The sequence below is a fragment of the Gobio gobio genome (genome assembly GCF_949357685.1).
Source record: "Gobio gobio genome assembly, chromosome: 20".
Taxonomy (NCBI): Eukaryota; Metazoa; Chordata; class Actinopteri; order Cypriniformes; family Gobionidae; genus Gobio; species Gobio gobio.
In genome coordinates this window covers 29,750,246-29,776,875 of record NC_137113.1, presented here as the reverse complement: position 1 = coordinate 29,776,875, position 26,630 = coordinate 29,750,246, and the positions used below count along the sequence as shown (strand labels likewise).

The 26,630-nt window shown below is 38.0% G+C and overlaps 1 protein-coding gene across 1 annotated transcript in view; it reads left to right on the top strand.

The window, feature by feature from the left end:
• Window positions 1-2,317: 2,317 nt before the first annotated feature.
• LOC307116923 (LIM and SH3 domain protein 1-like) overlaps window positions 2,318-26,630 on the top strand; it is a 161,958-nt gene continuing 137,645 nt past the window's right edge. The window contains exon 1 of the mRNA XM_079801443.1: window positions 2,318-2,586. Within this exon, the coding sequence (XP_079657569.1) occupies window positions 2,518-2,586 (69 nt within the window). The 5' untranslated portion in view covers window positions 2,318-2,517. The remainder of the gene's footprint in view (window positions 2,587-26,630) is intronic.

The window sequence follows — 26,630 nt, the reverse complement described above, 5'->3', positions numbered from 1 at the left end:
AACTATATATTGGTTTGTTCAACTATATATTGGTTTGTTCAACTATATATCGGTTTGTTTAACTATATATTGGTTTGTATACATCGGTTTGTTCAACTATATATTGGTTTCTTCAACTATATATTGGTTTGTTCAACTATATATCGGTTTGTTTAACTATATATTGGTTTGTTCAACTATATATTGGTTTGTTCAACTATATATCGGTTTGTTTATCTATATATTGGTTTGTTCAACTATATATTGGTTTGTATACATCGGTCTGTTCAACTATATATTGGTTTGTTCAACTATATATTGGTTTGTATACATCGGTTTGTTCAACTATTTATTGGTTTGTTCAACTATATATCGGTTTGTTTATCTATATATTGGTTTGTTCAACTATATATTGGTTTGTATACATCGGTCTGTTCAACTATATATTGGTTTGTTCAACTATATATTGGTTTGTATACATCGGTTTGTTCAACTATTTATTGGTTTGTTCAACTATATATTGGTTTGTATACATTGGTTTGTTCAACTATATATTGGTTTGTTCAACTATATATTGGTTTGTATACATCAGTTTGTTCAACTATATATTGGTTTGTTCAACTATATATTGGTTTGTTCAACTATATATCGGTTTGTTTAACTATATATTGGTTTGTTCAACTATATATCGGTTTGTTTAACTATATATTGGTTTGTTCAACTATATATTGGTTTGTATACATCGGTTTGTTCAACTATATATTGGTTTGTTCAACTATATATTGGTTTGTATACATCGGTTTGTTCAACTATATATTGGTTTGTTCAACTATATATTGGTTTGTTCAACTATATATCGGTTTGTTCAACTATATATCGGTTTGTTCAACTATATATTAGTTTGTTCAACTATATATCGGTTTGTTAAACTATATATTGGTTTGTTCAACTATATATCGGTTTGTTCAACTATATATTGGTTTGTATATATTGGTTTGTTCAACTATATATTGGTTTGTATATATTGGTTTGTTCAACTATATATTGGTTTGTATATATTGGTTTGTTCAACTATATATTGGTTTGATCAACTATATATCGGTTTGTTCGACTATATATTGGTTTGTATATATTGGTTTGTTCAACTATATATTGGTTTGATCAACTATATATTGGTTTGTATATATTGGTTTGTTCAACCATTTTGGTTGAACAAACCAATGGGAAAATTGGGTATGGCATGGCTCGGCGTGATGCCCCGACTCTAAAGAGACCAGTTTTGTGATATTTGGCTAAAGTGTTCTTAAGTTATAATCAAAAATATAAAATTTTTGTATCTCTGGACCAATAGGTGGCACTGCGCCGAAACGCTGCAGGCAGCCTCAGGTCATGGTTGGCATAACACATCAAGTTTGGTTAGAATATGCTAAAGCGTTGCGGAGATAGAGCCTGACTTTCATTTTTGTGGGCACTTTGTCGATTTCATTTGAGCGTTATTCAATAACAGTTTGACTAATCATCTCGAATCTAATACGGTTTTGTCAGCAGAGTCTGAAGATGATCTGGTTAAATTTTCGTGCAAATTGGAGCAACGGCCTAGGAGGAGTTCGCAAAAGTAGGTTTTTCGGTTAATTAAAAATGGCGGAAAAATTATTATGACGGAAAATGACGTCATAGGGTGCAATCGAATTGGTTTGAGCCAAGGAATCAGAGGAAAAAATAATTTTGTTTCAAAAGTTATTTGCACAAATATGAGTCAAACTTTGGACAGGTGGTGGCGCTAGAGGGATTGTTTTAGAGATTCCAAAATTGGTGTGTTTAATGCTGGGCCTGTCCTCTATCAATGTGCCAAATTTCACAACTTTCCCGCAAGCGGTTCTATGGGCTGCCATAGACTTCAATGGCGGAATAATAATAATAAGAAATCTAACGATTTCAATAGGTGCCCGCACCTTCAGTGCTTGGCCCCTAATAATACGTTTATTAGGATTTCAGTAAGTTGCTCTCCCAAGCCAAATTAATAAAACATTTGAAATGGGTTTGTAAAAAGAGTTTTTGTTGCTTTACACTGTTCTGACCAGCAGGGGTCACCAGCGTGTTGCACTTCGAACGCTTAGAAATATTGAATCATTTTGCGAAGCTTTGAAATCTTTGAAGCTTTAAGAGTGCAAGTGCAAGTCTGCAGCCATACCCTTCATCATGTGTCTGTGAAAACCATAGACTGTAAAAAGGTGAAAACTTAAAGGGTCAATACGTAAATCATTCGCTGCGGCTTGTGAGCCGGTTCAAACGATTCATGAAAAAGATCCGACTCAAATAAACGATTCTTTTATGAATCGGACATCGCTACACGCGTTCGTGAGGCGTGGTTTAGGAACGCGTCCATTACAGAGCGTTTAGTTGCTTTTGACAGCACGGTGGCATTTTCAACATCCTCTTCCGTGAATTTTTTGGTCCACCAAATAACGTTAGATTGATCAGTGTTTTTGGCCAATTGCTTTAGAACCATTCAAGGAGACCAAAGGCAAGCTGACCATCATGAACCCATTGTGTAGCAGATGTGACAAGATTGTGTACCCGACAGAAAAAGTAAATTGTTTGGACAAGGTGAGTGATGCTTATGATGTCTTAATACAATAAAACGACCAGCCACACGTTTACATAACGTTGAATTCTGTAAGCACACTGTAAATGTCATTATTGGTTCATATGAGCGAGTCAGATTTATTTCCACTTGCATAATTCAAGTTTTTACAGTGAATTCCTCTTTCCGTAATGTAAATGAAACATACACGGTACATTATTTGTATTGAATGATTATCAAAACGTGCACGCAAATCATAGACATCAGTTTTAAACGTGTTTTATCTCATTTCTGATTTGGCATCACTTTTCAACTTCCTGTAGCACAATCCTAAACGAAACAAACAATTCAGTAGGCTACTATTAATCTAGATGAATGTAATGCAACATGTTCGGGATTTTTAAAATAGTGTTGGAATACAACAGTCATTTGTAACGAACGTTGTTACATGATCTTGATTGATTGCTATGATTTATCTTAACTGTTTAAGAAAATGTGGGCGTAGCCGTGTTAGCGGTTTACAGTCGATGTCTTTTAAAGGCCTGTTGGGGCTAGTTTACTTGTCCATAAATTAATTAAAGAGACAGAAATACTGTCAAATACATATACATTTTTATTAGGATGTAATGGGACTGATGACTGTCACTTTTGGCATAGTTCTGTCATAGGCCTAACTGCTTTTTTTCTGCTTACTATATGAAGTGGACTTGCTATTATGCTTTTTTTTTTTTTTACTGTCAGTCAATATCTATTTTTTACTCTGGTTGACACCACATCCTTTCCGGATGTCCCTTGCAGGCCTTGACATATTTGGTGCATGGTATGCATTTAAACTAAAGGTTGTTGGTTATTTTGAGGGGTTATTACAGAATATTTCGTTATTACGGAAAGTAAAATATTGTTCGGACACATGTGGCTGACTTTGTGTGTGGTAGATAGATATAATGTAAAAAAAACTTCAAGCTTTCATTTTTATGAAAGATTTGTCCTTCACTGGCAATAAGAAAATAAGTTAATAAGTAAACTGTCAAGGTTGTCTGCCTCTATTGTTGTGAATGGGAGGAAGTATAGGGCGATTTGTTGGGTCAGTAACAGCTCTTCTCTGCTGGAATGTTCTCATGCTGTCATCATTTCATCCACATTACAGTGGCCATCTGATACTGATTCGATTTTTTCCTATTGGTCCCATTTGTGGTTACCAGCTCTTCATTGTGTGTCCACATTAGGGATGAAACGATTACCGGTTTCACGATAAACCACGATAAAATTTAGTGACGGTTAGTAATATCGTATAAAATTAAATTATCATTAAAACCGTGTGTGATTATCACGATTATGAAAATTCGCGGTAAATCTTGTCCAGTCAGTCTGACGCAGGCACAGCGCAGATCTGTTTTCTGAATGAGGAGAAATGGCAGAAGGCAATGACAGCGCCGGGAGATTTTTCAGCCTCTAAAAGGACCAAATCTGAGGTGTGGTCATATTTTGGTTTTTACAAAAGTCCTGAGGGAAACTTAATCGAAGATGGTCACCCTGTCTGCAGAACATGCCAGAAGAAAGTTGCTGTAATAGGGGGAACCATTCAAAACTACGAACGCAAGGCAAGTGGACTTTGACCTCAATACAAAAACTACATCTGGGAAATAATAACGTGAAGCTTGAGCCAAAGAACAAACAAGTTCAGACAAGACTTGGGTGACATTTAAGAGGTAATAATCAGGGCTTGACATTAACAACCGCCATTTGCGTTTGTAACGTTATTTCGGCTGCACACTACCACTAGCGGTTGAACTTATTATAGTCTTCTCAAAAGCCATCTGTTATAATCGCGTTGCGCATTATAACCACTTACACGTGTTTCTATTGAGTGAGTTTATGAATGCGATATCTAATAATCAGAGGCGTTCAGATTACCCAGAGTTTTGTTCAGAGCGCGCGCAGCTCTCACTGAAATCTACACTCAAAGCGGAGATAAACGTACGATGTACGCAAGAGATTCATTCATCATACAGTGGTTGACTGTTTTTATTCTATTTCAGTAGCGAAAATAGTTATAAAATATAGCTGCAAGCAGCAATACCGGGGCCAAGCGCAAAGAAGAAGACAAGACATGCCAAAATGGCTGGCAGTGTCAGATCAACTGGAGCAATGAGCAATTAATCACGTTTTAAGATGATTTTAGGCAAAAGGCTGAAAAATGCATTGTAGTCTGACAGTGTCAGACCAACTGCAACAATGAACAATTATACAGTTTAAGAAGATTAGGCAAAATGGCTGAAATATCATATATAGAGTCACTGATAATATAAGTTGATGGTTTTTCACTTTTGACCAATAGGTGGCGCAGTTACGAAATTGATATGGTGTGGTCAGAATAAGGGAACAATGACACATGCAAAGTTTGATACCAATATGTCAAAGCATTGCAGAGATACAGCCTCAAGAGTCATTTTGGCATCATGTCTCAAATTCGTCGCTGCGGTATACAAAAACGGTTTCATCTATTGATGCAAAATCCCTAACTTTTTGTTGACACAGTCTGAAGATGATGCGATTCGATTTTGGTGGAAATCGGACAAACGGTCTAGGATGAGTTTGAAAAAGTAGATTTTGATCAAATAAGAACATTGAGGACAGGATGTTTGACCAAATATGGCAAATGTTATAACCTTTGACCACAAGGTGGCACTGCCCCAAAACTTTTTGAGTACCTTCAAAGCATGGTGCGGAAGACATACCACATTTCATAACGATAGACTAATGCGTTTGTATTTTAGCACATAATTCAAAATGGCCGACAGCCAAAATGGCCGATATGGTAAAATTGAATATCAGACGACTCGGCATGCCGTCCTGAATCTAATGAGACAACTTTTATGATTTTTGGACAAACGGTTAAAAAAATTATAAAAGCAAAAATATCCATTCTTTGTATCTCCGGACCAGTAGGTGGCACTGCGCCGAAACGCAGCATGTTGCCTCAGGTCATGCTTGTGATGACATGTACCAAGATTGGTTTGAATACGATAAAGCATTGCGGAGATATTGCCTTATGAGTGTTTTTGCAACCGCTACGCAAAATTTGTGTGCGCGTTTATCGAAAACGATTAGACAAATCAACTTGATTTGCAAGATTTTTTGTCAGCATGGTCTGAAGATGATATGGTTCAATTTCTGTGCAAATCGGACAAACCGTCTAGGACGAGTTCGCAAAAGTAGGTTTTTTTGAAAATTAAAAATGGCGGGGAAATTATCATGACCGAAAATGACGTCATAGGGTGCAATTGAATCGGTATGAGCCAATGAATGTATTATGACCAGTTTCATTAAACTAAGCTAATTTAATCAAAAGTTATTAGCATTTTTGTAAATTTTGTTATAACCTTTGACCACAAGGTGGCACTGCCCCAACACTTTTTGAGTACCTTCAAAGCATGGTGCGGAAGACACATACCAAGTTTCATAACGATAGACTAATGAGTTTGTAAAATATAGCATTTTAGCACATAATTCAAAATGGCAGAGAGCCAAAATGGCCGATATGGTAAAATTGAATATCAAACGACACGGCATGCCGTCCTGAATCTAACGAGACTACTTTTATGATTTATGGACAAACGGTTCAAAAGTTATAAGCAAAAATAGCCATTTTTTGTATCTCCGGACCAGTAGGTGGCGCTGGGCCGAAACGCTGCATGTTGCCTCAGGTCATGCTTGTGATGACACGTACCAAGATTGGTTTGAATACGATAAAGCGTTTCGGAGATATAGCCTTAAGTGGGTTTTTGCAACCGCTACGTAAAATTTGTGTGCGCGTTTATCAAAAACGATTTGACGAATCAACTTGATTTGCAAGATTTTTTGTCAGCATGATCTGAAGATAATCTGGTTCAATTTTCGTACAAATCGGATGAACCGTCTAGGACGAGTTTGCAAAAGTAGGTTTTTTGGAAAATTCAAAATGGCGGGAAAATTATTATGACGGAAAATGACGCCATAGGGTGCAATCGAATCGTCTTGAGCCAAGGAATCAGAGGAAAAAAAGAATTTTGTTTCTAGCCCTTATGGTTCAAAAGTTATTAGCATAAACATGAGTCAAATTTTGGAATGATGGTGGCGCTAGAGGGATTGAGTTTGAGACTCCAAATTTGCTTCGGTGACATTTCAGACTGTCTTCTATTAGTGTGCCAAATTTCACAACTTTTTACCATACGGTTCTATGGGCTGCCATAGACTTTGTGGCGGAAGAAGAAGAAGAAGAAGAAGAAGAAGAAGATGAAATATAGCTGCAAGCAGCAATACCGGGGCCAAGCGCAAAGAAGAAGACAAGACATGCCAAAAATGCTGGCAATGTCAGATCAACGGCAGCAATGAGCAATTAAAGACCTATTAAGGTGATTTTAGGCAAAATAGCTGTAAAATGATAAATACAGTCAATAATAATGATTTAATGATTTATCACTTTCAACCAATAGGTGGCACAGTTACGAAATTGATGTGGTGTGGTCAGAATAAGGGAACAATGACACATGCAAAGATTGGTGTCAATATATCAAAGCAGAGTGTCAATATAGTGTCAATATGTCATTGCAGAGATTTAGCCTCAAGAGGCCTTTTCATTATAAGTATGGACCACATGGCGGTGCTGTTTTGAAACCGTTTAAGCAGCTTAAAGGCATGGTGCTGATGGCCAATTTCAAGTTTCGTAATGATACACCAATTCATTTGTGAAGCATAGCATTTTATATCATAAAACTGCATTGTAGTCAATGGGAATTTCATGTTTTGTTCTATTATAGCGCCACCAAGTGGCACAATCCTATCATTTTTTTTATATGTCCTTGGAGTGAGCCCATACATGTCTGTGTCAATTTTGGTGAAAATATCTTGTTTAGTTTTGGAGTTATATACATTTATATGAAAAAACACATAAAAAATGACTGACACCTGACTTTGATTGGATTTTACACCCCCTTACTATCAATATTTTGACATTTTGTCTTTAACGTATAGCTATCGACCTATGTTTTCGAACTTCTGATGCTGGTTTCGTCTCGATCGGACTAGCGGTTTCGAAGATATCAGCTAATGTTTTTAAAGTGCTAAATTACAACGCTGCACAAATAATACGCCGAAACCTGGCAAGTCTGGTATCGTTGGACTCGGCGAGGATTCAGGAGACAAAAAAAGTTACTCTCATGAAAATAAGTCAATCTCACCTAAAGTTATAAGCATTTGAAAAAAAAAATTCTCCACTAGGTGGCGCTGTTTCGAAACTTCTTGGGCTCATTCAGGGCACCGTGTTGATGACCCAAACCGAGTTTCGTAACAATCCGTTCATGTGTTCATAAAATACAGCATTTTAGCACATAATTCAAAATGGCCGGCAGCCAAAATGGCCGATATGGTAAAATTGAATATCAGACGACTCGGCATGCCGTCCTGAATGTAACGATTCCACTTTCTTGATTTTTGGACAAACGGTTCAAAAGTTATAAGCAAAAACAGCCATTTGTTGTATCTCCGGACCAGTAGGTGGCGCTGCGCCGAAACGCTGCATGTTGCCTCATGTTATGCTTGTGATGACATGTACCAAGTTTGGTTTGAATACGATGAAGCGTTGCGGAGATATTGCTTTAAGTGTGTTTTTGCAACCGCTACGTAAAATTTGTTTGCGCGTTTATCGTAAACAATTTGACGAATCAACTTGATTTGCAAGATTTTTTGTCAACATGGTCTGAAGATGATCTGGTTCTTTTTTCGTGCAAATCGGATGAACCGTCTAGGACGAGTTCGCAAAAGTAGGTTTTTCGGTTAATTAAAAATGGCGGGAAAATAATTATGACGGAAAATGACGTCATAGGGTGCAATTGAATCGTCTTAAGCCAAGGAATCAGAGGAAAAAAGAATTTTGTTTCTAGCCCTTATGGTTCAAAAGTTATTAACATAAACATGAGTGCAATTTTGGACTGATGGTGGCGCTAGAGGGATTGAGTTAGAGACTCCAAACTTGCTATGGAGACACTTGAGACCGTCCTCTATAAGTGTGCCGAATTTCATAACTTTTTACCATACGGTTCTATGGGCTGCCATAGACTTCGTGGCGGAAGAAGAAGAAGAAGAAGAAGAAGAAGAAGATGAAGAATAATAAATATAGCTGCAAGCAGCAATACCGGGGCCAAGCGCAAAGAAGAAGACAAGACATGCCAAAATGGCTGGCAGTGTCAGATCAACTGGAGCAATGAGCAATTAATCACGTTTTAAGATGATTTTAAGCAAAAGGCTGAAAATGCATTGTAGTCTGAGAGTGTCAGACCCACTGCAACAATTAACAATTATACAGTTTAAGAAGATTAGGCAAAATGGCTGAAATATCATATATTGAGTCACTGATAATGTAAGTTAATGGTTTATCACTTTTGACCAATAGGTGGCACAGATACGAAATTGATGTGGTGTGGTCAGAATAAGGGAACAATGACACATGCAAAGTTTGATGCCAATATGTCAAAGCATTGCAGAGATACAGCCTCAAGAGTAATTTTGGCATAATGGCTCAACTTCGTCACTGCGGTTTACAAAAACGGTTTCATCTATTGATGCAAAATCCCTAACTTTTTGTTGACACAGTCTGAAAATGATACGATTCGATTTTGGTGGAAATTGGACAAACGGTCTAGGATGAGTTTGAAAAAGTAGGTTTTGATCAAATAAGAACATTGAGGACAGGATGTTTGACCAAATATGGAAAAATTAGTATCTCTGTTCTCGGCATGAGCCAATGACTGTATTATGACCAGTTTCATTAAACTAGGCTAATTTAATCAAAAGTTATTAGCATGTTTGTAAATTTTGTTATAACCTCTGACCACAAGGTGGCACTGCCCCAAAACGTTTTGAGTACCTTCAAAGCATGGTGCGGAAGACATGATTTTTGGACAACCAGTTCAAAAGTTATGAGCAAAAATAGCCATTTTTTGTATCTCCGGACCAGTAGGTGGCGCTGCGCCGAAACGCTGCATGTTGCTTCAAGTCATGCTTGTGATGACATATACCAAGATTGGTTTGAATACGATAAAGCGTTGTGGAGATATAGGCTTATGAGTGTTTTTGCAACCGCTACGCAAAATTTGTGTGCGCATTTATCGAAAACGATTTGACAAATCAACTTGATTTGCAAGATTTTTTGTCAGCATGGTCTGAAGATGATCTGGTTCAATTTTCGTGCAAATCGGACAAACCGTCTAGGACGAGTTCGTAAAAGTAGGTTTTTTGGAAAATTAAAAATGGCGGGGAAATTATCATGACCGAAAATGACATCATAGGTTGCAATTGAATCGGCATGAGCCAATGACTCTATTATGACCAGTTTCAATATACTAGTCTAATTTAATCAAAAGTTATTAGCATTTTTGTCAAGTTTGTTATATCTTTTGACCACAAGGTGGCACTGCCCTAAAACTTTTTGAGTACCTTCAAGGCATAGCAAGGAAGTCACATACCGAGTTTAGTAACAATATACTAATGCATTTGTAAAATATAGCATTTTTTGACAAAATTCAAAATGGCCGACAGCCAAAATGGCCGATATGGTAAAATTGAATATCAGACGACTCGGCATGCCGTCCTGAATGTAACGAGACCACTTTTATGATTTTTGGACAAACAGTTCAGAAGTTATAAGCAAAAATAGCAATTTTTCGTATCTCCGGACCAGTAGGTGGCGCTGCGCCGAAACGCTGTATGTTGCCTCAAGTCATGCTTGTGATGACATGTAGCAAGTTTGGTTTGAATACGATAAAGCGTTGCGAAGATATTGCCTTAAGAGTGTTTTTGCAAGCGCTACGTAAAATTTGTTTGCGCGTTTATCGCAAATGATTTGACGAATCAAATTGATTTGCAAGATTTTTTGTCAGCATGGTCTGAAGATGATCTGGTTCAATTTTCGTGCAAATCGGATGAACCGTCTAGGACGAGTTCGTAAAAGTAGGTTTTTCGGAAAATTCAAAATGGCGGGAAAATTTTTATGACGGAAAATGACGCCATAAGGTGCAATCGAATCGTCTTAAGCCAAGGAATCAGAGGAAAAAAGAATTTTGTTTCTAGCCCTTATGGTTCAAAAGTTATTAGCATAAACATGAGTCAAATTTTGGACTGATGGTGGCGCTAGAGGGATTGAGTTTGAGACTCCAAATTTGCTACGGTGACATTTCAGACTGTCCTCTATTAGTGTGCCAAATTTCACAACTTTTTACCATACGGTTCTATGGGCTGCCATAGACTTCGTGGCGGAAGAAGAAGAAGAAGAAGATGAATAAATATAGCTGCAAGCAGCAATACCGGGGCCAAGCGCAAAGAAGAAGACAAGACATGCCAAAATGGCTGGCAGTGTCAGATCAACTGCAGCAATGAGAAATTAATCATGTTTTAAGATGATTTTAGGCAAAAGGCTGAAAATGCATTGTAGTCTGAGAGTGTCAGACCAGCTGCAGCAATGAACAATTATACAGTTTAAGAAGATTAGGCAAAATGGCTGAAATATCATATATAGAGTCACTGATAATATAAGTTAATGGTTTATCACTTTTGACCAATAGGTGGCACAGTTACGAAATGTATGTGGTGTGGTCAGAATAAGAGAACAATGACACATGCAAAGTTTGATGCCAATATGTCAAATCATTGCAGAGATACAGCCTCAAGAGTCATTTTGGCATCATGGCTCAACTTCGTCACTGCGGTTTACAAAAACGGTTTCATCTATTGATGCAAAATTCCTAACTTTTTGTTGACACAGTCTGAAGATGATACGATTCGATTTTGGTGGAAATTGGACAAACGGTCTAGGATGAGTTTGAAAAAGTAGGTTTTGATCAAATAAGAACATTGAGGACAGGATGTTTGACCAAATATGGCAAAATTAGTATCTATGTTCTCGGCATGAGCCAATGACTGTATTATGACCAGTTTCATTAAACTAGGCTAATTTAATCAAAAGTTATTAGCATGTTTGTAAATTTTGTTATAACCTCTGACCACAAGGTGGCACTGCCCAAAAACTTTTTGAGTACCTTCAAAGCATGGTGCGGAAGACATGAATTTTGGACAAACAGTTCAGAAGTTATAAGCAAAAATAGCCATTTTTTGTATCTCCGGACCAGTAGGTGGCGCTGCGCCGAAACGCTGCATGTTGCCTCAGGTCATGCTTGTGATGACATGTACCAAGATTGGTTTGAATACGATAAAGCGTTGTGGAGATATAGGCTTATGAGTGTTTTTGCAACCGCTACGCAAAATTTGTGTGCGCGTTTTTCGAAAACGATTTGACAAATCAACTTGATTTGCAAGATTTTTTGTCAGCATGGTCTGAAGATGATATGGTTCAATTTCTGTGCAAATCGGACAAACCGTCTAGGACGAGTTCGCAAAAGTAGGTTTTTTGGAAAATTAAAAATGGCGGGGAAATTATCATGACCGAAAATGACATCATAGGTTGCAATTGAATCGGCATGAGCCAATGACTCTATTATGACCAGTTTCAATATACTAGGCTAATTTAATCAAAAGTTATTAGCATTTTTGTCAAGTTTGTTATATCTTTTGACCACAAGGTGGCACTGCCCTAAAACTTTTTGAGTACCTTCAGGGCATAGCATGGAAGTCACATACCGAGTTTAGTAACAATACACTAATGCATTTGTAAAATATAGCATTTTTTGACAAAATTCAAAATGGCCGACAGCCAAAATGGCCGATATGGTAAAATTGAATATGAGACGACTCGGCATGCCGTCCTGAATGTAACGAGACCACTTTTATGATTTTTGGACAAACGGTTCAGAAGTTATAAGCAAAAATAGCAATTTTTCGTATCTCCGGACCAGTAGGTGGCGCTGCGGCGAAACGCTGTATGTTGCCTCAAGTCATGCTTGTGATGACATGTACCAAGTTTGGTTTGAATACGATAAAGCGTTGCGGAGATATTGCCTTAAGTGTGTTTTTGCAGACGCTACGTAAAATTTGTTTGCGCGTTTATCGCAAATGATTTGACAAATCAACTTGATTTGCAAGATTTTTGGTCAGCATGGTCTGAAGATGATCTGGTTCAATTTTCGTGCAAATCGGATGAACCGTCTAGGACGAGTTCGTAAAAGTAGGTTTTTCGGAAAATTCAAAATGGCGGGAAAATTTTTATGACGGAAAATGACGTCATAGGGTGCAATCGAATCGTCTTGAGCCAAGGAATCAGAGGAAAAAAGAATTTTGTTTCTAGCCCTTATGGTTCAAAAGTTATTAGCATAAACATGAGTCAAATTTTGGACTGATGGTGGCGCTAGAGGGATTGAGTTTGAGACTCCAAATTTGCTACGGTGACATTTCAGACTGTCCTCTATTAGTGTGCCAAATTTCACAACTTTTTACCATACGGTTCTATGGGCTGCCATAGACTTCGCGGCGGAAGAAGAAGAAGAAGAAGATGAATAATAATAATAAATATAGCTGCAAGCAGCAATACCGGGGCCAAGCGCAAAGAAGAAGACAAGACATGCCAAAATGGCTGGCAGTGTCAGATCAACTGGAGCAATGAGCAATTAATCACGTTTTAAGATGATTTTAGGCAAAAGGCTGAAAAATGCATTGTAGTCTGACAGTGTCAGACCAACTGCAACAATGAACAATTATACAGTTTAAGAAGATTAGGCAAAATGGCTGAAATATCATATATAGAGTCACTGATAATATAAGTTGATGGTTTATCACTTTTGACCAATAGGTGGCGCATTACGAAATTGATATGGTGTGGTCAGAATAAGGGAACAATGACACATGCAAAGTTTGATACCAATATGTCAAAGCATTGCAGAGATACAGCCTCAAGAGTCATTTTGGCATCATGCCTCAAATTCGTCGCTGCGGTTTACAAAAACGGTTTCATCTATTGATGCAAAATCCCTAACTTTTTGTTGACACAGTCTGAAGATGATACGATTCGATTTTGGTGGAAATCGGACAAACGGTCTAGGATGAGTTTGAAAAAGTAGATTTTGATCAAATAAGAACATTGAGGACAGGATGTTTGACCAAATATGGCAAAATTAGTATCTATGTTCTCGGCATGAGCCAATACATGTATTATGACCAGTTTCATCAAACTAGGCTAATTTAATCAAAAGTTATTAGCATTTTTGTAAATTTTGTTATAACATTTGACCACAAGGTGGCACTACCCCAAAACTTTTTGAGTACCTTCAAAGCATGGTGCGGAAGACACATACCAAGTTTCGTAACGATAGACTAATGCGTTTGTTAAATATAGTATTTTAGCACATCATTCAAAATGGCCGACAGCCAAAATGGCCGATATGGTAAAATTGAATATCAGACAACTCGGCATGCCGTCCTGAATCTAACGAAACACCTTTTATGATTTTTTTTGACAAACGGTTCAAAAGTCAAAAGCAAAAATAGCCATTTTTTGTATCTCCGAACCAGTAGGTGGTGCTGTGCTGAAATACTGCATGTTGCCTCAGGTCATGCTTGTGATGACATGTACCAAGATTGGTTTGAATACGATAAAGCGTTGCGGATATATAGCCTTATGAGTGTTTTTGCAACCGCTACGTAAAATTTGTGTGCACGTTTATCAAAAACGATTTGACGAATCAACTTGATTTGCAAGATTTTTTGTCAGCATGGTCTGAAGATGATCTGGTTCAATTTTCGTGCAAATCGGACAAACCGTCTAGGACGAGTTCGCAAAAGTAGGTTTTTTGGAAAATTAAATATGGCGGGGAAATTATCATGACCGAAAATGACGTCATAGGATGCAATTGAATCGGCATGAGCCAATGAATGTATTATGACCAGTTTCATTATACTAAGCTAATTAAATCAAAAGTTATTAGCATTTTTGTCAAGTTTGTTATAACTTTTGACCACAAGGTGGCACTGCCCCAAAACTTTTTGAGTACCTTCAGGGCATGGAGTGGAAGTCACATACCGAGTTTAGTAACAATACACTAATGCATTTGTAAAATATAGCATTTTAGCACATAATTCAAAATGGCCGACAGCCAAAATGGCCGATATGGTAAAATTGAATATCAGACGACTCGGCATGCCGTCCTGAATCTAACGAGACCACTTTTATGATTTTTGGACAAACGGTTCAAAAGTTATAAGCAAAAACAGCCATTTTTTGTATCTCCGGACCAGTAGGTGGCGCTGCGCCGAGACACTGCATGTTGCCTCAAGTCATGCTTGTGATGACATGTACCAAGTTTGGTTTGAATACGATAAAGCGTTGCGGAGATATTGCCTTAAGAGTGCTTTTGCAACCGCTACATAAAATTTGTTTGCGCGTTTATCGCAAATGATTTGACGAATCAACTTGATTTGCAAGATTTTTTGTCAGCATGGTCTGAAGATGATCTGGTTCAATTTTCGTGCAAATCGGATGAACCGTCTAGGACGAGTTCGCAAAAGTAGGTTTTTCGGTTAATTAAAAATGGCGGGAAAATTATTATGACGGAAAATGACGTCATAGGGTGCAATCGAATTGTCTTGAGCCAAGGAATCAGAGGAAAAAAGAATTTCGTTTCTAGCCCTTATGGTTCAAAAGTTATTAGCATAAACATGAGTCTAATTTTGGACTGATGGTGGCGCTAGAGGGATTGAGTTAGAGACTCAAAATTTGCTATGGTGACATTTCAGACTGTCCTCTATTAGTGTGCCAAATTTCATAACTTTTTACCATACGGTTCTATGGGCTGCCATAGACTTCGTGGCGGAAGAAGAAGAAGATGAATAATAATAATAATAGGAACGGGAACGGTTTCAATAGGTGCCTTCGCACCTTCGGTGCTTGGCCCCTAAATATAGCTGCAAGCAGCAATACCGGGGCCAAGCGCAAAGAAGACAAGACATGCCAAAATGGCTGGCAGTGTCAGATCAACTGGAGCAATGAGCAATTAATCACGTTTTAAGATGATTTTAAGCAAAAGGCTGAAAATGCATTGTAGTCTGAGAGTGTTAGACCAACTGCAGCAATGAACAATTATACAGTTTAAGAAGATTAGGCAAAATGGCTGAAATATCATATATTGAGTCACTGATAATGTAAGTTAATGGTTTATCACTTTTGACCAATAGGTGGCACAGATACGAAATTGATGTGGTGTGGTCAGAATAAGGGAACAATGACACATGCAAAGTTTGATGCCAATATGTCAAAGCATTGCAGAGATACAGCCTCAAGAGTAATTTTGGCATAATGGCTCAACTTCGTCGCTGCGGTTTACAAAAACGGTTTCATCTATTGATACAAAATCCCTAACTTTTTGTTGACACAGTCTGAAGATGATACGATTCGATTTTGGTGGAAATTGGACAAACGGTCTAGGATGAGTTTGAAAAAGTAGGTTTTGATCAAATAAGAACATTGAGGACAGGATGTTTGACCAAATATGGAAAAATTAGTATCTCTGTTCTCGGCATGAGCCAATGATTGTATTATGACCAGTTTCATTAAACTAGGCTAATTTAATCAAAAGTTATTAGCATGTTTGTAAATTTTGTTATAACCTCTGACCACAAGGTGGCACTGCCCCAAAACATTTTGAGTACCTTCAAAGCATGGTGCGGAAGACATGATTTTTGGACAAACAGTTCAAAAGTTATAAGCAAAAATAGCCATTTTTTGTATCTCCGGACCAGTAGGTGGCGCTGCGCCGAAACGCTGCATGTTGCTTCAGGTCATGCTTGTGATGACATATACCAAGATTGGTTTGAATACGATAAAGCGTTGTGGAGATATAGGCTTATGAGTGTTTTTGCAACCGCTACGCAAAATTTGTGTGCGCGTTTATCGAAAACGATTTGACAAATCAACTTGATTTGCAAGATTTTTTGTCAGCATGGTCTGAAGATGATCTGGTTCAATTTTCGTGCAAATCGGACAAACCGTCTAGGACGAGTTCGTAAAAGTAGGTTTTTTGGAAAAATAAAAATGGCGGGGAAATTATCATGACCGAAAATGACATCATAGGTTGCAATTGAATCGGCATGAGCCAATGACTCTATTATGACCAGTTTCAATATACTAGGCTAATTTAATCAAAAGTTATTAGCATTTTTGTCAAGTTTGTTATATCTTTTGAACACAAGGTGGCACTGCCCTAAAACTTTTTGAGTACCTTCAGGGCATAGCAAGGAAGTCACATACCGAGTTTAGTAACAATATACTAATGCATTTGTAAAATATAGCATTTTTTGACAAAATTCAAAATGGCCGACAGCCAAAATGGCCGATATGGTAAAATTGAATATCAGACGACTCGGCATGCCGTCCTGAATGTAACGAGACCACTTTTATGATTTTTGGACAAACAGTTCAGAAGTTATAAGCAAAAATAGCAATTTTTCGTATCTCCGGACCAGTAGGTGGCGCTGCGCCGAAACGCTGTATGTTGCCTCAAGTCATGCTTGTGATGACATGTACCAAGTTTGGTTTGAATACGATAAAGCGTTGCGGAGATATTGCCTTAAGAGTGTTTTTGCAACCGCTACGTAAAATTTGTTTGCGCGTTTATCGCAAAAGATTTGACGAATCAACTTGATTTGCAAGATTTTTTGTCAGCATGGTCTGAAGATGATCTGGTTCAATTTTCGTGCAAATCGGATGAACCGTCTAGGACGAGTTCGTAAAAGTAGGTTTTTCGGAAAATTAAAAATGGCGGGAAAATTTTTATGACGGAAAATGACGTCATAGGGTGCATTCGAATCGTCTTGAGCCAAGGAATCAGAGGCAAAAAGAATTTTGTTTCTAGCCCTTATGGTTCAAAAGTTATTAGCATAAACATGAGTCAAATTTTGAACTGATGGTGGCGCTAGAGGGATTGAGTTTGAGACTCCAAATTTGCTACGGTGACATTTCAGACTGTCCTCTATTAGTGTGCCAAATTTCACAACTTTTTACCATACGGTTCTATGGGCTGCCATAGACTTCGTGGCGGAAGAAGAAGAAGAAGATGAATAATAATAATAAGAACGGGAACGGTTTCAATAGGTGCCTTCGCACCTTCGGTGCTTGGCCCCTAATAAGAACGGGAACGGTTTCAATAGGTGCCTTCGCACCTTCGGTGCTTGGCCCCTAATAATAGGAACGGGAACGGTTTCAATAGGTGCCTTCGCACCTTCGGTGCTTGGCCCCTAATAATAAATATAGCTGCAAGCAGCAATACCGGGGCCAAGCGCAAAGAAGAAGACAAGACATAGCAAAATGGCTGGCAGTGTCAGATCAACTGGAGCAATGAGCAATTAATCACGTTTTAAGATGATTTTAAGCAAAATGCTGAAAATGCATTGTAGTCTGAGAGTGTCAGACCAACTGCAACAATTAACAATTATACAGTTAGGCAGATTAGGCAAAATAGCTGAAATATCATATATTGAGTCACTGATAATGTAAGTTAATGGTTTATCACTTTTGACCAATAGGTGGCACAGATACGAAATTGATGTGGTGTGGTCAGAATAAGGGAACAATGACACATGCAAAGTTTGATGCCAATATGTCAAAGCATTGCAGAGATACAGCCTCAAGAGTAATTTTGGCATAATGGCTCAACTTCGTCGCTGCGGTTTACAAAAACGGTTTCATCTATTGATGCAAAATCCCTAACTTTTTGTTGACACTGTCTGAAGATGATACGATTAGATTTTGGTGGAAATTGGACAAACGGTCTAGGATGAGTTTGAAAAAGTAGGTTTTGATCAAATAAGAACATTGAGGACAGGATGTTTGACCAAATATGGAAAAATTAGTATCTCTGTTCTCGGCATGAGCCAATGACTGGATTATGACCAGTTTCATTAAACTAGGCTAATTTAATCAAAAGTTATTAGCATGTTTGTAAATTTTGTTATAACCTCTGACCACAAGGTGGCACTGTCCCAAAACTTTTTGAGTACCTTCAAAGCATGGTGCGGAAGACATGATTTTTGGACAAACAGTTCAAAAGTTATAAGCAAAAATAGCCATTTTTTGTATCTCCGGACCAGTAGGTGGCGCTTGCCCGAAACGCTGCATGTTGCTTCAGGTCATGCTTGTGATGACATATACCAAGATTGGTTTGAATACGATAAAGCGTTGTGGAGATATAGGCTTATGAGTGTTTTTGCAACCGCTACGCAAAATTTGTGTGCGCGTTTATCGAAAACGATTTGACAAATCAACTTGATTTGCAAGATTTTTTGTCAGCGTGGTCTGAAGATGATCTGGTCCAATTTTCGTGCAAATCGGACAAACCGTCTAGGACGAGTTCGTAAAAGTAGGTTTTTTGGAAAATTAAAAATGGCGGGGAAATTATCATGACCGAAAATGACGTCATAGGTTGCAATTGAATCGGCATGAGCCAATGACTCTATTATGACCAGTTTCAATATACTAGGCTAATTTAATCAAAAGTTATTAGCATTTTTGTCAAGTTTGTTATATCTTTTGACCACAAGGTGGCACTGCCCAAAAACTTTTTGAGTACCTTCAGGGCATAGCAAGGAAGTCACATACCGAGTTTAGTAACAATATACTAATGCATTTGTAAAATATAGCATTTTTTGACAAAATTCAAAATGGCCGACAGCCAAAATGGCCGATATGGTAAAATTGAATATCAGACGACTCGGCATGCTGTCCTGAATGTAACGAGACCACTTTTATGATTTTTGGACAAACAGTTCAGAAGTTATAAGCAAAAATTGCCATTTTTCGTGTCTCCGGACCAGTAGGTGGCGCTGCGCCGAAACGCTGTATGTTGCCTCAAGTCATGCTTGTGATGACATGTACCAAGTTTGGTTTGAATACGATAAAGCGTTGCGGAGATATTGCCTTAAGAGTGTTTTTGCAACCGCTACGTAAAATTTGTTTGCGCGTTTATCGCAAATGATTTGACGAATCAACTTGATTTGCAAGATTTTTTGTCAGCATGGTCTGAAGATGATCTGGTTCAATTTTCGTGCAAATCGGATGAACCGTCTAGGACGAGTTCGTAAAAGTAGGTTTTTTGGAAAATTAAAAATGGCGGGGAAATTATCATGACCGAAAATGACGTCATAGGTTGCAATTGAATCGGCATGAGCCAATGACTCTATTATGACCAGTTTCAATATACTAGGCTAATTTAATCAAAAGTTATTAGCATTTTTGTCAAGTTTGTTATATCTTTTGACCACAAGGTGGCACTGCCCAAAAACTTTTTGAGTACCTTCAGGGCATAGCAAGGAAGTCACATACCGAGTTTAGTAACAATATACTAATGCATTTGTAAAATATAGCATTTTTTGACAAAATTCAAAATGGCCGACAGCCAAAATGGCCGATATGGTAAAATTGAATATCAGACGACTCGGCATGCCGTCCTGAATGTAACGAGACCACTTTTATGATTTTTGGACAAACAGTTCAGAAGTTATAAGCAAAAATTGCCATTTTTCGTGTCTCCGGACCAGTAGGTGGCGCTGCGCCGAAACGCTGTATGTTGCCTCAAGTCATGCTTGTGATGACATGTACCAAGTTTGGTTTGAATACGATAAAGCGTTGCGGAGATATTGCCTTAAGAGTGTTTTTGCAACCGCTACGTAAAATTTGTTTGCGCGTTTATCGCAAATGATTTGACGAATCAACTTGATTTGCAAGATTTTTTGTCAGCATGGTCTGAAGATGATCTGGTTCAATTTTCGTGCAAATCGGATGAACCATCTAGGACGAGTTCGTAAAAGTAGGTTTTTCGGAAAATTCAAAATGGCGGGAAAATTTTTATGACGGAAAATGACGTCATAGGGTGCAATGGAATCGTCTTGAGCCAAGGAATCAGAGGAAAAAGGAATTTTGTTTCTAGACCTTATGGTTCAAAAGTTATTAGCATAAACATGAGTCAAATTTTGGACTGATGGTGGCGCTAGAGGGATTGAGTTTGAGACTCCAAATTTGCTACGGTGACATTTCAGACTGTCCTCTATTAGTGTGCCAAATTTCACAACTTTTTACCATACGGTTCTATGGGCTGCCATAGACTTCGTGGCGGAAGAAGAAGAAGAAGAAGAAGAAGAAGAAGAAGATGAATAAATATAGCTGCAAGCAGCAATACCGGGGCCAAGCGCAAAGAAGAAGACAAGACATGCCAAAATGGTTGGCAGTGTCAGATCAACTGGAGCAATGAGCAATTAATCACGTTTTAAGATGATTTTAAGCAAAAGGCTGAAAATGCATTGTAGTCTGAGAGTGTCAGACCAACTGCAACAATTAACAATTATACAGTTTAAGAAGATTAGGCAAAATGGCTGAAATATCATATATTGAGTCACTGATAATATAAGTTAATGGTTTATCATTTTTGACCAATAGGTGGCACAGTTACGAAATTGATGTGGTGTGGTCAGAATAAGGGAACAATGACACATGCAAAGTTTGATGCCAATATGTCAAAGCATTGGAGAGATACAGCCTCAAGAGTCATTTTGGCATCATGGCTCAACTTCGTCGCTGCGGTTTACAAAAACGGTTTCATCTATTGATGCAAAATCCCTAACTTTTTGTTGACACAGTCTGAAGAGGATACAATTCGATTTTGGTGGAAATTGGACAAACGGTCTAGGATGAGTTTGAAAAAGTAGGTTTTGATCAAATAAGAACATTGAGGACAAGATGTTTGACCAAATATGGCAAAATTAGTATCTATATTCTCGGCATGAGCCAATAAATGTATTATGACCAGTTTCAATAAACTAGGCTAATTTAATCAAACGTTATTATTATTTTTGTAAATTTTGTTATAACCTCTGACCACAAGGTGGCACTGCCCCAAAACGTTTTGAGTACCTTCAAAGCATGGTGCGGAAGACATGATTTTTGGACAAACAGTTCAAAAGTTATAAGCAAAAATAGCCATTTTTTGTATCTCCGGACCAGTAGGTGGCGCTGCGCCGAAACGCTGCATGTTGCTTCAGGTCATGCTTGTGATGACATATACCAAGATTGGTTTGAATACGATAAAGCGTTGTGGAGATATAGGCTTATGAGTGTTTTTGCAACCGCTACGCAAAATTTGTGTGCGCGTTTATCGAAAACGATTTGACAAATCAACTTGATTTGCAAGATTTTTTGTCAGCATGGTCTGAAGATGATCTGGTTCAATTTTCGTGCAAATCGGACAAACCGTCTAGGACGAGTTCGTAAAAGTAGGTTTTTTGGAAAATTAAAAATGGCGGGGAAATTATCATGACCGAAAATGACATCATAGGTTGCAATTGAATCGGCATGAGCCAATGACTCTATTATGACCAGTTTCAATATACTAGGCTAATTTAATTAAAAGTTATTAGCATTTTTGTCAAGTTTGTTATATCTTTTGACCACAAGGTGGCACTGCCCTAAAACTTTTTGAGTACCTTCAGGGCATAGCAAGGAAGTCACATACCGAGTTTAGTAACAATATACTAATGCATTTGTAAAATATCGCATTTTTTGACAAAATTCAAAATGGCCGACAGCCAAAATGGCCGATATGGTAAAATTGAATATCAGACGACTCGGCATGCCGTCCTGAATGTAACGAGACCACTTTTATGATTTTTGGACAAACAGTTCAGAAGTTATAAGCAAAAATAGCAATTTTTCGTATCTCCGGACCAGTAGGTGGCGCTGCGCCGAAACGCTGTATGTTGCCTCAAGTCATGCTTGTGATGACATGTACCAAGTTTGGTTTAAATACGATAAAGCGTTGCGGAGATATTGCCTTAAGAGTGTTTTTGCAACCGCTACGTAAAATTTGTTTGCGCGTTTATCGCAAATGATTTGACGAATCAACTTGATTTGCAAGATTTTTTGTCAGCATGGTCTGAAGATGATCTGGATCAATTTTCGTGCAAATCGGATGAACCGTCTAGGACGAGTTCGTAAAAGTAGGTTTTTCGGAAAATTAAAAATGGCGGGAAAATTTTTATGACGGAAAATGACGTCATAGGGTGCAATCGAATCGCCTTGAGCCAAGGAATCAGAGGAAAAAAGAATTTTGTTTCTAGCCCTTATGGTTCAAAAGTTATTAGCATAAACATGAGTCAAATTTTGGACTGATGGTGGCGCTAGAGGGATTGAGTTTGAGACTCCAAATTTGCTACGGTGACATTTCAGACTGTCCTCTATTAGTGTGCCAAATTTCACAACTTTTTACCATACGGTTCTATGGGCTGCCATAGACTTCGTGGCGGAAGAAGAAGAAGAAGAAGATGAATAAATATAGCTGCAAGCAGCAATACCGGGGCCAAGCGCAAAGAAGAAGACAAGACATGCCAAAATGGCTGGCAGTGTCAGATCAACTGCAGCAATGAGAAATTAATCACGTTTTAAGATGATTTTAGGCAAAAGGCTGAAAATGCATTGTAGTCTGAGAGTGTCAGACCAACTGCAGCAATTAACAATTATACAGTTTAAGAAGATTAGGCAAAATGGCTGAAATATCATATATAGAGTCACTGATAATATAAGTTAATGGTTTATCACTTTTGACCAATAGGTGGCACAGTTACGAAATGTATGTGGTGTGGTCAGAATAAGGGAACAATGACACATGCAAAGTTTGATGCCAATATGTCAAAGCATTGCAGAGATACAGCCTCAAGAGTCATTTTGGCATCATGGCTCAACTTCGTCACTGCGGTTTACAAAAACGGTTTCATCTATTGATGCAAAATTCCTAAATTTTTGTTGACACAGTCTGAAGATGATACGATTCGATTTTGGTGGAAATTGGACAAACAGTCTAGGATGAGTTTGAAAAAGTAGGTTTTGATCAAATAAGAACATTGAGGACAGGATGTTTGACCAAATATGGCAAAATTAGTATCTATGTTCTCGGCATGAGCCAATGACTGTATTATGACCAGTTTCATTAAAACTATTTGATGAATCAACTTGATTTGTAAGATTTTTTGTCAGCATCGTCTGAAGATGATCTGGTTAAATTTTCGTGCAAATTGGACGAACCGTCTAGGACGAGTTTGCAAAAGTAGGTTTTGATCAAATAAGAACATTGAGGACAGGATGTTTGACCAAATATGGCAAAATTTGTATCTCTGTTCTCGGCATGAGCCAATGACTGTATTATGACCAGTTTCATTAAACTAGGCTAATTTAATCAAAAGTTATTAGCATGTTTGTAAATTTTGTTATAACCTCTGACCACAAGGTGGCACTGCCCCAAAACGTTTTGAGTACCTTCAAAGCATGGTGCGGAAGACATGAATTTTGGACAAACAGTTCAAAAGCTATAAGCAAAAATAGCCATTTTTTGTATCTCCGGACCAGTAGGTGGCGCTGCGCCGAAACGCTGCATGTTGCTTCAGGTCATGCTTGTGATGACATATACCAAGAATGGTTTGAATACGATAAAGCGTTGTGGAGATATAGGCTTTTGAGTGTTTTTGCAACCGCTATGCAAAATTTGTGTCCGCGTTTATCGAAACCGATTTGACAAATCAACTTGATTTGCAAGATTTTTTGTCAGCATGGTCTGAAGATGATATGGTTCAATTTCTGTGCAAATCGGACAAACCGTCTAGGACGAGTTCGTAAAAGTAGGTTTTTTGGAAAATTAAAAATGGCGGGGAAATTATCATGACCGAAAATGACTTCATAGGGTGCAATTAAATCGGCATGAGCCAATGAATGTATTATGACCAGTTTCATTTAACTAAGCTAATTTAATCAAAAGTTATTAGCATTTTTGTAAATTTTGTTATAACCTTTGACCACAAGGTGGCACTGCCCCAAAACTTTTTGAGTACCTTCAAAGCATGGTGCGGAAGACACATACCAAGTTTTGTAACGATAGACTAATGAGTTTGTAAAATATAGTATTTTAGCACATAATTCAAAATGGCCGACAGCCAAAATGGCCGATTTGGTAAAATTGAATATCAGACGACTCGGCATGCCTTCCTGAATCTAACGAGACCACTTTTATAATTTTTGGACAAACGGTTCAAAAGTTATAAGCAAAAATAGCCATTTTTCATATATCCGGACCAGTAGGTGGCGCTGCGCCGAAACACTGCATGTTGCCTCATGTCATGCTTGTCATGACATGTACCAAGTTTGGTTTGAACACAATAAAGTGTTGTGGAGATATTGCCTTAAGTGTGTTTTTGCAACCGCTACGTAAAATTTGTTTGCACGTTTATCGCAAATGATTTGACGAATCAACTTGATTTGCAAGATTTTTTGTCAGCATGGTCTGAAGATGATCTGGTTCATTTTTCGTGCAAATCGGATGAACCGTCTAGGACGAGTTCGCAAAAGTAGGTTTTTTGGAAAATTAAAAATGGCGGGGAAATTATCATGACCGAAAATGACATCATAGGTTGCAATTGAATCGGCATGAGCCAATGACTCTATTATGACCAGTTTCAATATACTAGGCTAATTTAATCAAAAGTTATTAGCATTTTTGTCAAGTTTGTTATATCTTTTGACCACAAGGTGGCACTGCCCTAAAACTTTTTGAGTACCTTCAGGGCATAGCATGGAAGTCACATACCGAGTTTAGTAACAATACACTAATGCATTTGTAAAATATAGCATTTTTTGACAAAATTCAAAATGGCCGACAGCCAAAATGGCCGATATGGTAAAATTGAATATCAGACGACTCGGCATGCCGTCCTGAATGTAACGAGACCACTTTTATGATTTTTGGACAAACAGTTCAGAAGTTATAAGCAAAAATAGCAATTTTTCGTATCTCCGGACCAGTAGGTGGCGCTGCGCCGAAACGCTGTATGTTGCCTCAAGTCATGCTTGTGATGACATGTACCAAGTTTGGTTTGAATACGATAAAGCGTTGCGGAGATATTGCCTTAAGTGTGTTTTTGCAACCGCTATGTAAAATTTGTTTGCGCGTTTATCGCAAATGATTTGACGAATCAACTTGATTTGCAAGATTTTTTGTCAGCATGGTCTGAAGATGATCTGGTTAAATTTTCGTGCAAATCGGATGAACCGTCTAGGACGAGTTCGTAAAAGTAGGTTTTTCGGAAAATTCAAAATGGCGGGAAAATTTTTATGACGGAAAATGACGTCATAGGGTGCAATCGAATCGTCTTGAGCCAAGGAATCAGAGGAAAAAATAATTTTGTTTCTAGCCCTTATGGTTCAAAAGTTATTAGCATAAACATGAGTCAAATTTTGGACTGATGGTGGCGCTAGAGGGATTGAGTTTGAGTCTCCAAATTTGCTACGGTGACATTTCAGACTGTCCTCTATTAGTGTGCCAAATTTCACAACTTTTTACCATACGGTTCTATGGGCTGCCATAGACTTCGTGGCGGAAGAAGAAGAAGAAGAAGAAGAAGAAGATGAATAATAATAATAAGAACGGGAACGGTTTCAATAGGTGCCTTCGCACCTTCGGTGCTTGGCCCCTAATAATAAATAGCTGCAAGCAGCAATACCGGGACCAAGCGCAAAGAAGAAGACAAGACATGCCAAAATGGCTGGCAGTGTCAGATCAACTGGAGCAATGAGCAATTAATCACGTTTTAAGATGATTTTAAGCAAAAGGCTGAAAATGCATTGTAGTCTGAGAGTGTCAGACCAACTGCAACAAATAACAATTATACAGTTTAAGAAGATTAGGCAAAATGGCTGAAATATCATATATTGAGTCACTGATAATGTAAGTTAATGGTTTATCACTTTTGAGCAATAGGTGGCACAGATACGAAATTGATGTGGTGTGGTGAGAATAAGCGAACAATGACACATGCAAAGTTTGATGCCAATATGTCAAAGCATTGCAGAGATACAGCCTCAAGAGTAATTTTGGAATAATGGCTCAACTTCGTCGCTGCGGTTTACAAAAACGGTTTCATCTATTGATGCAAAATCCCTAACTTTTTGTTGACACAGTCTGAAGATGATACGATTCGATTTTGGTGGAAATTGGACAAACGGTCTAGGATGAGTTTGAAAAAGTAGGTTTTGATCAAATAAAAACATTGAGGACAGGATGTT